This window comes from Elgaria multicarinata, chromosome 3, assembly GCF_023053635.1.
Source record: "Elgaria multicarinata webbii isolate HBS135686 ecotype San Diego chromosome 3, rElgMul1.1.pri, whole genome shotgun sequence".
Taxonomy (NCBI): Eukaryota; Metazoa; Chordata; class Lepidosauria; order Squamata; family Anguidae; genus Elgaria; species Elgaria multicarinata.
In genome coordinates, this window is record NC_086173.1 from 28,071,020 (window position 1) to 28,087,021 (window position 16,002).

Here is a 16,002-nt window from a genome sequence, read left to right on the forward strand (position 1 = left end):
GGAAAAGAATGGTGTGGGGTTGGTTTATTGGTATTTTGGTTTGTTTTTAGTTCTAAGTAGGGATTTAGGAGAACATTGTTCCTGTTCACAATTTATGCAAACATGCCCTATTCGCATCCCCATAACCACATTACCACACTTTAGAATATGAGGGAATGCATATTTTTGGCTAAGAAAAATGCATATTTTTTCAATTGTGAAAAGAAATACACACTTTTAAAAATGCACATTTTTCCCCCAATAAAAATTGGGAAAGACTTTAACAAAGAATTTGAATAACTTCAGCACCCTGAACATTACATGTTCTCCCATCTAGTTCTACTATGCTCTTTATTTTGTGTTGTACCCCGCCTCGATCCAGAGGGAGAGGCGGGTAACAAATAAATATATTAATAATAATAATAATAATAATTAAATTAATGTTCCCAGAAATTTGTTGTATTTGAGACTCTTTATTGATTACATTATGGTTTTATGATTATGGTGTATGCTGCTCTAGGCATCTTTAATAGAGGATATATTATTGTTATTATTGTCAGGATTATCATCTTTGGTGTTTTTATTCGTGAATGTGTACACAGATTGTTGATCTTTACACAGTATTCACACATGACATTCAGCATGTGATATCTATGTATTAGATATATTGTATATAAGTGAATGCATACAGTCTTCTGGGCAATAGCCCCTGTAAACATTTAAACTATCAAAATTCAGTATTTCTGCACATTTTTCCCAAACTTCCCTTACGTAAGAATGCTGAAAAATGAATTGTCTTAAGGTTGCAATTCAGTGAACACTTATTTAGGATGAGTCTCATTGGACTCAGTATGGCTTAATTCCCCACTAAACATGCCCAGGATTTCACTTGCAAGAGTTTTTGCAAGCCAATTCGATTTAGGAGATTGTTTATGTGAATTCCTGAAATTCATGGTAGCCTTACATTATATGAATTGTTCCAATTAAAAACGACAACAACAAGACCACATGTGACTTGACTGCAGTTTATTGAAAATGGTTGCCTCCCAAGGGAATGGGAAACAAGCCATGAGAAAGAAAGATAGGTGCAATGTAATCCACAAGATTGGTACAAGGATGAACATTTTCATGCTACTGTTTATATGATGAGATTATTTTCCAGATTCACAAATGTAACTAACAGTTGCTTACTCAGGGTTCTATAGGACCATATTGCTCCCTTAGCCTGAACACTGAATAAAACATTGCTTTCATTACAAAAAAAATGCTCTACCTTACTGCATAATTCTAGGCCGATAAGAACAATTGCATCTCAGTCCTATATTTTTTTTACTTGTCCAACACAAACATAGACATAGTCAAATACAATGAAAACCAATGATGTCTTCTGTGATGCAGGGAACTACAACAACACCTAAAGAGAATGATCGATTTGGAGAAAGAAGACTCAAGATAGAGAAGGAAAGTCCACTTTCAGACACATTGCCATTTGGCAGCCACCATAAAAGCCAAAAATATACAGCATACTGCAAGAAGACCAGCCCAGATTCATGATCTAAGATCTCCCCTTCCCCTTCCAAGCAACTCTCTGCTGATATCCTAAAATGCAATACCATCAGCACATTTCATTGCTATTTTTACCGGTATCTCCCACCATTGCTCATCTAAGCCACAGGCAACCGAAGCAAGATGGGAAGATGACCACCTTAATGGTGCCTTGTTGCAGCTTTATTTTGGAGAGAAAATAGATATGATCTCGTGCTTTAAAGGACACAGTTCGTTCTTTTCTGAATACCAGGATGGGGCTGAAGGTGTTGTGCTGTTGCCAGTAGAAGCTAAGATGTTTCTTTCATTTTGAGGACCTGCAGGGACACTTAATATCTTCCGCCTGATTTGGTAGATGAGGAGGATGTGGTGGTTCTCCTTATGATTGTGCTGGAACCGCTTCCTGATCCACGTGAGTATCCTCCACCTCCTACACAGGAAGAGCCTCCGCCACCTGAAATTCCACCATAGCCACCACTTCCGCCTCCATAGCCACCACTTCCGCCTCCATAGCCACCACTTCCGCCTCCATAGCCACAACTTCCGCCTCCAATGCCAATGCCGCCGCCTCCTCCCATGCTGCCGCCGCCAATGCCAATGCCGCCTCCTCCCATGCTGCCGCCTCCAATGCCAATGCCACCGCCTCCAAGGCCACCACCGCCAAAGCCGCCGCCGCCAAGGCCGCCTATTCCGCCGCCAAGGCCGCCGCCATAACTGCCGCCCCTCACAGCTGCAAAGGAAACAAATGTTCAATAAGCACATCTTCATGACTTAAAAATGAGGTTTTAACATCAATTAAAGGGAAGACAGAAGCTACTTACAGACATGGACTTGGGATCCTTGGCCACTTATCCTGTGTAGGAGCAGGAAACATAGGTCATACATTAAAACAAGTGCTCCTTTACTAAAAACATAATTTTATTATTTATGTAGGTATTGCATTTATATCCCAACTTTTTTCCCTCCAAGGAACCCAAGGCGGCCTACATAATTCCCCCTCTTCTTCATTTTATCCTCCTCACAACAACAACTCTGTGAGATAAGTAGATTGGGCTCAGAGTCTGTGACTGGCCAAAAGTCACCCAGTGAGCTTCCAGAACCTGGATCTCCCCACTCCCAGTCCAACACTCTAGTTACTACACCACACTGGTTCTCAATGGTTGTAGTCCTGTCCCTGGCAGGATCTACACTACTGCTTATAACAGTTTATAATGGTTATGACAACTGTTCAGGCCCAGGACACATTACATATGCTGTTTTCAAAATGTTTTTATAGTGTTATATCCTGCTTGATGTAGATCAGGTTCCTGTCTAGCATATGTGATTTGTGGAATTTTGAATTGCAACTTAGAATGGACCAAAAGCCATCTAGTCCCACATGCCCTTTTGCAAAGCTTGACCTTCCAGCCACTGCTCCCTCCCTGCAGATCAACCTACACAATCCAGATCAATGGGACCCAAGCAGAGCAGAGAGCCCTGCATGGCATGATCCAAGCAAGCAAGGTACAGCACTCAATATAAGGAGAGACACAACAACATCTCCCAAGGGAGTTTGGAGCCAAATCAGATTCGCTCCCCAAAAGTAGGGTGGCAAATATTCACATGAATTTCCACAAGTACTCATACATTTGGATCCTCACTGCATATTTGATATCTATAGTTGATATCCAATAACATGTGAAATGGAGACAAGATACCACTTATGGACATTTGGCCCAGTTAAAACCAACCTACAGAGAAACCAACAACACATCCTTATATGGAAGGGAACAAGAGACCCACCTGCTCTCTTCTCCTTCCAGCAGTTTCCTGTACATGGCGATCTCAATGTCCAGAGCGAGCTTGACGTTCAGCAGCTCTTGGTACTCTCTCAACAGGCCAGCCAACTCTCCCTTGTCCTTTGACAGGGCATTCTCCAATTCTTCCAGTTTCTGCCTGGCATCTCGGAGGGCCAACTCGCCACGTTCCTCAGCTTCAGCAATGGATGACTGCAGCTGAGCAGCCTACAGGAGGAGTCGGGGAATAATAAAAAAAATCCTTTTAATTTCCACTGCAGACTTCTTTCTGCCACGATCAAGACCCAAAGCCTTTGAACACTGAACATGTTTTCATTAAGAGCAGAGCAAGATGTTCAAGGCGTAATTTGAGCTCCAGTTCACGAGGGTTCAGTCTTGGAATCCTTTTTTTTTTTTTCCCTCATCCCAAACTGGTACACAAGAAGTCTTAAGAAAGAAGAGAAAATGTCTGAGCATGTGAAGAGTGTCTTTCACAAAATCTGTCAGGGAGAATCTTTGCCAGGTCAAAGAGTGGGATTTATGGACCAGCTTGAGCCCCATCACCTCTCTTTTTACATGCGCTGGGGAAATTGGCTTTTTAAAAGGGCAGATCTGGGCCTCCAAACTGTATGGTAGTCCATGACCTCTGCCCTGAAAACCTTTCCCCTTAATTCAAGACAGATGAGTATTGGTTGTGGTTGCTCAGTGGTAAGGGACCAACCTAGGGTGACCATATGAAAAGGAGGACAGGGCTCCTGTTTCTTTAACAGTTGCATAGAAAAGGAAATTTCAGCAGGTGCCATTTGTATATATGGGGAACCTGGTGAAATTCCCTCTTCGTCACAACAGTTAAAGGTGCAGGAGCTATACAAGAGAGACCAGATTTAAAAGAGGGCAGGGCTCCTGCAGCGTTAACTGTTGTGATGAAGAGGAAATTTCACCAGGTTCCCCATATATACAAATGACACCTGCTGAAATTCCCTTTTCAATACAACTGTTAAAGATACAGGAGCCCTGTCCACCTTTTCATATGGTCACCCTAGACAAACCCTCTGTCTGCACTTAAAGGCCTCATCATCTTGATTCTTCTCTTACTAGTATATAGACTCTACAGTCCTGTTCCTTCCATGCTTTTTGCCCCTCAGCCCTTCACCACAGAGGGGCTCATGAATAATGCAAATTTGGCTCATACATAGCGAATTCCCTCTCTGAAATTTGCATGTGTTGCAGCCCCTCCTCTCTCTTGCACACCCTGATTGGCTGCCTCTGTCCTTTCCCCCCTCCCCACTGACAGCAACAATCTAACCACACGGCTGTACCCCAGGCCTGCCTCTGCGCCACTGATTGGCCGAGCAGGGCTGTCCATCATCCACAGGCTGCGCTGCCTGTTTGGCACGGAGGAAATTAATTGCTATTAAAGCTCGAGCTTTGAACTTGGTGCTGCTGTCTGCAATGTTCACTAAATGCTGAGTCAGGATCCCTTCTCATTTTGATCATGGGAATTTAGGGGCATAGGAAACTGCCTTCGAGCCAGACCATTGACTCATCTGGCTTAGCACTGTGTTCACAGATTGGCTGATAGCAGCTCCCCAGAATTTCAGGTGGAGTTCTTTGTTTTTGTTTTTTCCCAGCCGTGCATGTATCCAATAGCCCTTGCTTGAGCTATGGCCCTTCTCTGCGATCTCTCGGTTCCGCCTTAAAACTTCTCTCATTCAAATTGCAACACGCTGTCAACTGAACCACCCAGGTTTCGTGGGGAACTGTAGTTTCAAACGATGTCACACCTGAATTTACATATAGGCAATGCAATTCATCTTGTGGGCCAGAGTGCCTGGCTGGCATGATGCAACCATCAAACGAGGCATTTTCTTTCTTGATATATTACAGAGTGTTGAGCAATTGGAAGGGCAATTTAGAGGGAGACAGGCAGACTTCAGCAACTTTCAGAGATGATTGTATGGAGCTGCTGAGTCGGAAATGTATGGAGCTGCTGAGTTGAGGCACTATCTATCTGGAGAGGCAACGGCTCTCCAAAAACTTGCCCAGCCCTTAGATCATAAATTTCAGTTTTATAGATTTCAGTTCTATAAAATAATATAAAATAATTTATTTAACACATTAATCTCACATTACTGAGGGTTTTTTTCCTATTTCAAGAAAGGTTATTACCCAGTGAATGTTCAAGACCTGCAATTAAAATGTTATGAGTAATGGTATGAAAGCAGCTATAAATATCCAGAGTAACTGTTTTCCCATACTGTTATGTACGCCACTTTTATCGTTTGGCGTTTATTATAATATTGTATTCACATGTTCACACCATTTGTTCATTGTGTTATAAATATTTGTTACTTGCCACAATAGTTATTTCATGTATCATTGGCACCTTTTGATTATTTTGTTCTGTTTGGTGATCTCTTTTCACAGAATTGAGTGAAACTCTTCTCTTTCTCCTTGGTTTTTGGTATTTTGCATTACAGCCCTTAGATCAGGTTCTCTAAACTGGAGTCCTCCAGATGCATCGGACTACAACTCCCAACATACCCCAGACGTTTTGGACTATAACTTCCATCAATTCCTGAGATAGGAATTGTAGTAGTCCAACACATTTGGAGAGCATCAGGTTGGGCAAGGCTGCTTTAGATATAATTAAACACTGGAGTTCTCAGGGATTCGACCAGGACTTTCCACAAGGAACCACTGATCCATCTCATGAACATAGATCTCCAAAAAGGAAGTCACTTTTCAACCTTAATCCCAACGGAAAGCTCGCCTCCCCTCCCATACCTGTTTCTTGACATTCTCAATTTCACCACGCAGTCTCTGGATGTTCCTGGTCAGCTCCTGAATCTCTTGCCTGGTGATCTGCAGATTGTCCCCATGTCTGCCTGCTGTATTCTGCAGAGCTTCATACTTTTGGACAGAGACAGTGTGTTAAGAAACAGCACCATTCAAATGAATGAAACTATCCAAAGGTCCACATTATATCCACAAAATATCCACATTTGCCCAAATATATGGGCCATAACAGAAGCAGCAAAGTGCTAAGAACCTCTAGCTACAATACAAAGTTATATTGCCTTTGTTTTCCCAAAGGAATCCTGAGAACTGTAATTGGTGAAGGTGCTCTGAGATGCCCCCTGCCCAAAACCACCATTCTTTGAGTCCCTCCCCTGAAGAAAAGGAAGAACTATTAAACCAGTTTAAATATGCGCTGTGACTGGCTGAGTATGGTTGCGGAATAAGAAATATATATATATATGCATCAACATCGGTCAAGGATAGTTTTAGGACCAATTAGCTTTAAGGGTTCTTTTCACCACCACCACCACCCCAAAGATCATCCATTCTAACTAGTGCTTCAGATGACAGTTTTTTGTAGCACCTTTAAGGAAAACAAACTGCTTAAAAATTAGGGAGATGGAAGTGGCATTTCGAGAAAGGTAATCTCTGGAACAAAGGATGCCTAAGAACAAAAGAAACATATGGTTTCTTTTCCTTTTAGACTAAGCATGCATAGGATTATGTCCTAAACAATTTAAGCGTAGTGTGGATGTACCCTCGATTTCCTTGCAAAGAGCACAACTCAATGAATGAGTGGTGACTGTCAGCTCCCAACTCCAGTCTGTTTTATACTCTCCATAGAGAGGAAGACACAAGGTTCTTGGGAAAGTAGAAGACATCCCAGTATTGATTATTTTTTCTCATTCGGCTTTGTTACTTACTTGGGTATGATACCAAGCTTCAGCCTCCGCTCGGCTGCTACGGGCAATCTCCTCATATTGCTGTCTTACTTCATCAATGATACTTTCCAGGTCCAAGTGGGTATTGTTATCCATGCTCACTACCACTGAGGTGTCATGACTGACTCTTTGAAGTGAAGCTATTTCCTGCAAAGGACCAAAAAGTCGTCAGTTGTAGGCTGCACTCTGCCTGGCTTCTGCCATTGAATTTGGGTTCTGAGGCAAGATGGCCGAGAGAAGTGCTAGGGCATGTCCATCTCTGATCATACCAACTTAATCTTGTGAATGGATGGAATCGAAAGCTTCAGTCCTTACCATTTCAAATATTCCTCTCAGGAAGTGAATCTGTTCAATTAAAGCATTAACTTTCGCCTCCAAGTCAGTCTTGCCCATGTAGGCACAGTCCACATCCTAGAAGAAAAGACCAAGGGAAAAACAAAATTAAGCTTCACAGAGGGTTGTCACTTATTGCAGCATACACAAAAGCCTTTTGGCAGCGCCATACAGACTTTCCTGTTTCCAGTTGGGCTCTTTTAACAGTGACTCAGCAACAGTGACTCAGCAGAGCTCAGTCTGCTTCCCAGTGCTGGGAGCATATGGAGAAATGATGAACAAGAGTGTATCTGAACATGGGCAGTTTGCTCTTTCCCTCTTCACTGAAGAACCACAGAGAGTTGCTGCTGCACATCTCGGGTGAAGAGGAAAGGGCTTCCAGGTCAGATGATGTGACTGTGAGGCAAACTTAAACCCCAGTGCCTTCCATTTTAGAAATGAAGCAATGACCATAGTTCAAAAATGGATGCCCAGCAAGCGGTACCTTAACAGAAGCTACAACATTGTGCAGTGTCTTGCACAGCTCTCACTAGTGTACACGGTGCACCTACCATTCCTCTATGATGCCCCACATAGACTACTATGACTCCAGTGTGATTTGCCGATGGGGGAATCAGTTATTCCTCCAAGAGGCCATTAAACATGTAGCCAGGCACATACGACAGCCCTCTCATGGTTCCCTGTCACTTCAAAATGCAAGGGGATATTTGTTGGAACCCCTCCCACTCCACATGTCAAATTCTCCCTGAACATGTAAAGCTAGCATGTCAAGGAAACAATTGATAACTTAACCCTTCTCTTGATATGCTAGTTTTCCAGGCACAAGGATATATATGGCTTTGAAAACATTTTGTCACCCAATTCAATTATATCACTAGATTATGTTTACAGTATGCTGCCAAATTCCACTTCTCACCTTTTTCAGCACCACAAACTCATTCTCAGCAGTTGTGCGCCTGTTGATCTCCTCTTCGTACCTGTTTAAAGCAAAAAACAGTATGTTTATCTAGCATGCCTGTATGTGCTACTATTTAAACAGGAAGAGGGAGGGAGCTTGAATGCCCTACAGCAGGAGTGGGGAAGCTGCAGCCTTCCAGTTATTTTGGACTCCAACTCCCATGAACCCCAACCATTGGCTATCCTGCTTGGGACTGATGGGCATTGGAGTCCAAAAACAACTTGTGGGCTATGGGTTTCTCACCCTTGCCTTGAGCGATGTCACTATTCAGAAGCAATGTTAATCAGTAGCTTATGGCAGACTATCACTGAAGCACAAACACCTGGGGATCATCTGTACCAAGGAGGATATTGCACTATGAAAGCAGTATATAAAAGCCAGGAGCCACATTACTGCTTTATAGCAGTACTGAAGTGCACTGACAACTATTGGGGCCCATGTCACATCTACACCAAGCAATATATTCTACTGTGAAAGTGGTATGCAAGCGACATATGGCATGTGTCAAGTGGGCCCCAACAGTTGTCAGTGCACTTCAATACCGCTATAAAGCAGTAGTGTGGCTCCTGCCTCTTATATACCACTTTCATAGTACAATATCCTGCTTGGTGTAGACAAGCCTATGGACTGGGCTATGGATGTAGAGAAGCATTTTGTGTTCTTTGTTTCGTACTTGTTCTTGAAGTCTTCTACATAGTGCTGCATATTCTGAAGTTCTGATGTCAGCTGACCCTTCTGGCTACGGATTTGCTCGATTTGGTTTCTCAGGTTATTCATGAAACGCTGAAACTCAGGCTCCAGGTTCTGCCGTGGGCCTTGACCTTGAGTCTGTTGTTGTAAGATCTGCCATTTGGTTTTCAGAACCTTGTTTTGTTGCTCCAGAAACCGGACCTGAAACCCAGGAAGAAGATGCATAAGCCATTGGAAAGCTTCTCCATCATTGCACCTTGGAGTGGTGGTCATATTGACATCAAAAGCAGCCATTACACAAATAACTGAATTTCACATCAAGGCCCAGGGGCAAACTGGTTGAGCACGCGCATGCGCATGCACACACACGTACACACACTCCAGTTCTCTCATTTGTTTTCATTTTTAATTTGAATGAAAAAATTACTAAATTGGAAACACTGGCAATATTTCAGGGACAATATTTCAGGGATATGTGGACACGGAAACACCCTGGGAATTCCACTAGTCTCATCAAATGCTCTTTGGCTTTCAGTGACATTCACCAGAGTTTCCACTGAAGGAAAAACTTTCCCGTAACCTTCCAATTCCACTTTAGTCGAGGCTTGTAAGCAAGTGCTCATCTGGCCACCCGCAGTGAGTGAGAATTTCCTCCAAGAGATCTTATAGGCCACCAATGAATATAGGCATATCTTGGGCAACCTTTTTTGTGAACTGCCCAGAGAGCTTCAGCTATTGGGCCATATAGAAATGCAATAAATAAATAAATACACTTGGCTACCCAAATTTTTGAAATGCTAGTAATCTTTGTGGACTTTGGAGAAGGGTGCTAGGTGGTAGACCACATGTTCTGCATGCATACAGTCCTCTATTCAATTTTGGCATATCTAATTAAAGTATCTTAGGTAACAGGGGTGGAAATGACCCCTGTCTGAGACGCTGAAAAGCTATTATCAGTCAGTGTAGTCCAGCCTGACCCATCCAGGTGCTCTCCATATGTAATGGATGTCAACACCTAGAATTCCTGACCACTAGCCATGGTGGCTGATGGGAGCTGTAGTCCACAATATCTGGAGGAATCTAGGGAAGGCCTTCCCTTTGTTTTGGGGAAAGGCTGGTGTAAACAATATTGGCCTAGAATAAACAATATTGGCCTGACCAGTTGAAGACCAGTTGGTCTTCAGCTGGTCAGTTGTGACCCAGAAGTTTCAATGGCAACAGTAGTTTTTTTCCCCAGCCAGATGTTGGCCAGCAATTCAAGCTTCAGAACATTACACCATGGCCACTTCCATATACTTTCTTGGGCTTTGAACCCCTCTATCACTTTGTTCAACTGTTTCTGTTTTATTTCTTGCAATTGTTTAGCCATTGCCAAACACTCAAGAGACAATATTAAATACAAAGGCAGTCATATAGAAGCATTCATACATCTGCAACACAATCAATTCCATATAGTTTAATCAATGCCTTACCAAACCCCATTTTAAAAAGTGGCAGCTTTGTTCATTATCCTGAAATCACTTTGAAAATCTGCCTGCTAATGCAAACATTTAAACGTCTTCCTGCTTCCCTCCTTGCTCCCAACCACCTGTCTATATTAAAAATATTGAAAACCTTTTGCAAATGGCCATAGCTGATTTTGATGGGTTTTAGTGCTTAGCTAAGAGGCCTTTCTAGCTAATATAGCTAATGCTACATAAGCAGACAATTCTTAATTTCAGAGCCAATTCCATCTACTCCCTAATTTGAGATTGACAAATAAATATAGAAAGCAAAGTTAAAATGTTCAGATGTTACTTGACTGTAGACACCAAAAATAACTGCATTTTTTCCAGCCAACTACAGCACTTGCTGTTCTGATAACTCACCTTGTCAATGAAGGAGGCAAATTGGTTGTTGAGTGTCTTAATCTGCTCTTTCTCCTGATTTTTCACTTGCTGGATATGGGGGTCAATCTCTATACGCACTGGCTGCAGAAGACTCGGATCTATTTGGACACTGCCAATGCCTCCAGAACCACCGCCAATACCAAAAGGAACACCACCAAGCCCACCACCCATTCCTCCGCCACCAAAACCACCACCCATTCCTCCACCACCATAGCCACCACCCATTCCTCCACCACCATAGCCACCACCCATTCCTCCACCACCATAGCCACCACCCAGTCCTCCACCACCATAACCACCAGAGATTCCTCCGCCATAGCGACCTCCGAGTCCTCCGCCATAGCCACCACCGCCATAGCCACCACCGTATCCACCGCAGTAGCCACCACCTCCATAGCGTCCATAGGAAATCCTTGTACCTCCACCATAGTTATGGAGGCTCCTGCTGCCGTACTGGCCTCTCATACCACCACCACCACCAAATCCCCTGCATGAAGAGTAGGTACGTCTGCTTCCTCCTCCACCACCACCACCATAAGCAGAACACGAGCTGTAGCCCCTTCTGCTCCCTTTGGAGCTTTGGAAGACGGTCTGGACTAGAGACATGGCTGTATCAAAACCAAACAAGTAGCAGAGAAAATGATCAAGCCTAGCAGCTGCAATGCAAAGAAGAAGAGATGTATGCAGAGCCCAAGGGAATCAAGTCCCTCTGAATCCAGAGCTGGAAAACACCTCCCTTTTATCTGTTTCAGGGAGGTGTTGGGTTTGATTTTGCATGGGCGGGAAGGAGGATATCATTTTATTGTGTTCATGAGTTTGGTGTGGTTGACAGATCTTCATCTGTAATTTGCCAAACATTGACCCTACCCATTAGCACACCCTTTCATTGCCAAAAGAAAAGTGATGATGAAGATGACGGCAATGTAGGAGAAGACCAATGTTCATGCAACATACCTCAATGACTAAGATGTCTTAAGCTTGGTTCTTGTGTCTGGGGAGTAGACTCTTTAATTGACACAGGGTGCATCACCCTTTTTTTCTCTCCAATTGAGGTCCTATCAGTATCTGCATCTGCATGTCTAATTGCAAAGCTCCATGGCAGGCAGCCGCTTTGCAGAATGCCAAGCAATAGCATGGCTTTCACAATTCTGAAAGCACGCCCGCAAATACACCCTAAAACTTCCTCTATGTGGAAAATTGCCTTTGGCTCACTAGGGAGCAGTTTCTCAACTTGGCCGTTGACAAAGGAGCTGCATCCACCTTGGTAAATGCAAAACTTTGTCAGAGAGGATATGCCTGGGCTCTTCATCTCGGTTGGGCATCCATAAAACTTTGCAACAAAAGCAGTTCCTTTCACTGAGGATCTAGCTTCCTCACGATATGAATATTAGACTGGAAACACTGGCTAACAAAGAATGAGGATCAACTGCTGATGAACCGGTGACACCTCTCCTTACACTTTGGATGATAAACAACGGGTGACACCTCTCTTTACACGTTGGATGATAAGTATAAGGAAGCAAAGAGATGGCAGAGACATGCAACCCTCGGCTATATTCTATGGAGATGGGTGATTGTGGATGATGAAGCTCAAGGAGAAATGCGGGGTTAAACAAGGGCAGCAAAAGGATCCAATGTGTTGTAGCCTCTTAGAGATGGACTAGTTAATTGTGGCATGAACTTTCATGCAACACACAATAAACTAGCTCTTCTTTTCTCTCTCTTTTGTTTTGTTTTTGGCCCTGTAGTTTGATAGAAAGATGGCCTCTGAATGTATATGAATGTGTAGGTGGCCTGTGTCAGACACAGACAAAAATGTGAAGGAAGATTAGAAAGAATGGATGGATCATCATGCAGTGGAGGGTGGTGGCTCTTATTTCAGTGGGGCCGTGAATCTGCTCTGTGTTTCAGTCAGAACAAATCAGAACTCTAAAGGAGCTCTCCAAAGTGCCAAACCCTGGCCCCCAAATAACTATGGGCATGTCTACACTGGGCGATATCCTGGGGATTGTCCCGGGATCCCCCCTGTGTGTCCACATGATGCACAGGAGATCCCGGGAGCGGGGGGGGGAGATCCCTGTATTTCCCTGGGATATCGCCATACCCTTTCTTTGTGGCTTTTCCTGTGGTCCCAGGATGATCCCAAGGACCACAGGTGGTGTGGCTAGCTGTCCTGGCTTCTTCCCTCTTCCCCATGAGTAGCGGGGGTCATCTGAAGGAAGGAGCCAGGATGGGATGAGTCCAAGGCCATCGGGGGTGGGGTGGGGAATGGGGTCAGGGCTTCTTTTTTAATTAATTTTTTTTTTTTACTTACTTACTTACTCCTGTATCCTTTTTTAAAAATGGTGGGTGCGACATCCTCCTTCCTCCCTGGATGTCACACACCGCGTCTGAATGCAGGGGGAGGATCTCGCGATCAGCATATCGCGAGATCCTCCCCGCTCCCTCCCGGATCACCAGTAGGTGTAGACATGCCCAAGGTCACCTTAGGTAGGTCCTTCAGAGTTCTGACTGGTTCTGGCTGAAATACAGAGTGGGTTCACTGCCCCATTGAAATAGGAGCCATCAGCCTCAACTGTCATCATGGATAGGCAAACAAATGTGGAACAGATAGACAGGGACAATGAACAGAAAACATAACTGCTTTTTTTAAAAAAAAAATGCTATTCAGGCCATAAGAGAATGGGATCTAGAGAACAGGATCTAACAGCCACCTGATTATAACAGCGAAGACAGCAATGTGAAGAAAGCCATTATGAAATGTATTAGTTGTTATTATGAAATGCATTCATCATGAACATGCTGTCTAAGCAGTAACAAACAGGTTCATCATTTGTGAAAGGCATGACCCATGAGGCTTTTTTCCCCTACTTTCCATGAAATACTAAACCCCCAAAAGGTTTGATGTTACAATTCAAAGTGCTGGTTATCACCTATAAAGCCCTCTACAGCTTGGGACCAGGTTATCTGAAAGACCGTATTCTCCCATATGAGCCTGTCCGTGCTCTGAGCTCTTCTGGTGAGGCCTTTCTCTCAGACCCACCAACATCCCAGGCACGCCTGATGGGTACACAGGAGAGGCTGCTCCAAGGCTCTGGAACTCCCTTCCCGGGGAGGCTAGGCTGGCTCCCTCTGTGCTACAGTTTCAGAGGCAGGCAAAACCCTTTTTTGTTTCAGCAGGAACTATGCTGCACCTGTGTTAATGTATTAGATCCCCCCCCCCCTTTTAACCTGTTACAGTTTTTAAACATTTTAATATGTTTTTAATTTTTAGGTTTAATTCTTTTTTAACTTTTGTAATTTATATTTAAATGTTTTAATGGTACATGTTTTGATCTTGTAAACCGCCTTGAGTCCCATACTGGGAAAAAGGTGGGATATTATTATTATTATTATTATTAATAATAATAATAATAATAATAATAATAATAATAATAACAACAACAACAACAACAACAACAACAACTTTGCTAGAAATTCATTCATCCATTGCAACTTCTATAATATTGGCTGAATTCACTAAATTGTTTTCTAGATATGACTCACTCTCCTTTCATATGCAGAAATCATCATAAGCAACAACAACCAGAGGCTATTTTCGTTTTAAATCAGGCTCTTTCAAACCTGTTTTGTGGATGAACAGGTGAATTCCTCTTTTCTGTGCTTGATTATTACTACCCCAATCCAGCCATTTCATGCAGGTGCAAAAGCTGTATTGCACATGCAATGCCTTCCTTGGTGCAAGGATGTTTTATGCTTTTCAATAGCAAGAGTAAATAATTGCACAAAAGGTATGGACTTCTGGAGTAGGATGGGTGAGGATTTTGTTTGAGTTCAAGACCTTAGCTAGACCTAAGGATTATCCCAGGCAAATGGAGGGGTCAGCCCTGCCTGCTTCCGGGATCCCCTGTGTGTTATTTAGATGCACAGCGATAATCCCGGGACGATCCCAGGATATACTCCTGGTCTAGCCATGGCCAAAGTTTGATAAGTATTTACAAAAGTTCACAAAGTTCTTCATATTTGGAACAAAAATAACTTAAGATTTATCTATTTATTTATTTTAAATTGAATGTGGGAGAAACTAAAATTGACAGATTGATCAATCCAGGTCAAGAACGTTGAGAGTTTTGCTCCAATATACTGTGGATCCCTGTATATCCCTGTATATTCAATAATGTTAGTGCTTACTTACGGTTTCTACCTCTCTTTTTTTTCCCCTTCTGACTGGATCCTTTTCTTTATCAGCTATTTGGTAGGCTGTTACAACCTGGCCCTGCTGGGAATAGCTGTATCTATTGAATTTGGCTGGTGTGGATGGGTGAAAATTTCATCTCCATTCATTTTTGATAAGAATTGACCAAAGTTTTGAAAGTTGTTCATATTCTGGAGAGAAAGAGCCTGAGATTTTAAAAATCTGGCTGTCCCAGAAAATGAATGAGGCACTGGTCTACTCTGGAGGTGGCCCCTCCATGAGCTCAGGAACTCCATGTCAGTTGTTCCATGAGTGATGCTATACATAAGAGTTAAATGTGTGCTTTCCAAGACCAGAAGAGGAGATGGAGCCCCAAGGGGAGACCTCACACACACATACACACACCTTTTCCTATTTGTGCTAACCATATATGAAGTTCTGCATCTCCTGTGAAGTACACAAGTTGTGTGTGGTGAGGTGTGGTCTGGTATGTGTAGAAGGACTCTGTTTAATAATGTAGGAGACATTAAACAAGCAATGAGAAACATAATATCCATGCAACTCTCTTATTAAATAATATAAGTAACTATGTAGAGTATGGCATGGAATGCCTTTCACTGCTATGCTCTTGGATCACATCCTTGCATCAGAGGGCTAATAAAGGTATTTCATGATTATTTCCAAAATTTAGGTTAATTATTTTATTCTTTCATTCCACCTCTCTCTCTCTCCTCTTTCTTTCTCCACTAGCACAATGCTTCCATCTTTCCTTCCAACTCTCCCCAACTTTTGTCTCATGTCTTTTTCAGATTGTTACCTTGCAGGCCAAAATTGATTCCTGTACATAGACACACACACACACACACACACACACACACACACACACACACACATT

The 16,002-nt window shown here is 43.0% G+C and overlaps 1 protein-coding gene across 1 annotated transcript in view; it reads right to left on the bottom strand.

Moving 5' to 3' along the window:
- Positions 1 to 990: 990 nt before the first annotated feature.
- Positions 991 to 16,002, bottom strand: part of LOC134394343 (keratin, type II cytoskeletal 4-like) — a 41,417-nt gene continuing 26,405 nt past the window's right edge. Inside the window, exons 1-10 of the mRNA XM_063119724.1 lie at positions 10,892 to 11,628; positions 9,007 to 9,224; positions 8,292 to 8,352; positions 7,358 to 7,453; positions 7,025 to 7,189; positions 6,087 to 6,212; positions 3,307 to 3,527; positions 2,346 to 2,377; positions 2,024 to 2,254; positions 991 to 1,969 (exon numbers count right to left, since the gene is read on the bottom strand). Of these exons, the coding sequence (XP_062975794.1) occupies positions 1,854 to 1,969; positions 2,024 to 2,254; positions 2,346 to 2,377; positions 3,307 to 3,527; positions 6,087 to 6,212; positions 7,025 to 7,189; positions 7,358 to 7,453; positions 8,292 to 8,352; positions 9,007 to 9,224; positions 10,892 to 11,518 (1,893 nt within the window). The 5' untranslated portion in view covers positions 11,519 to 11,628 and the 3' untranslated portion in view covers positions 991 to 1,853. Of the gene's footprint in view, positions 1,970 to 2,023; positions 2,255 to 2,345; positions 2,378 to 3,306; positions 3,528 to 6,086; positions 6,213 to 7,024; positions 7,190 to 7,357; positions 7,454 to 8,291; positions 8,353 to 9,006; positions 9,225 to 10,891 lie in introns of the transcript that reaches the window.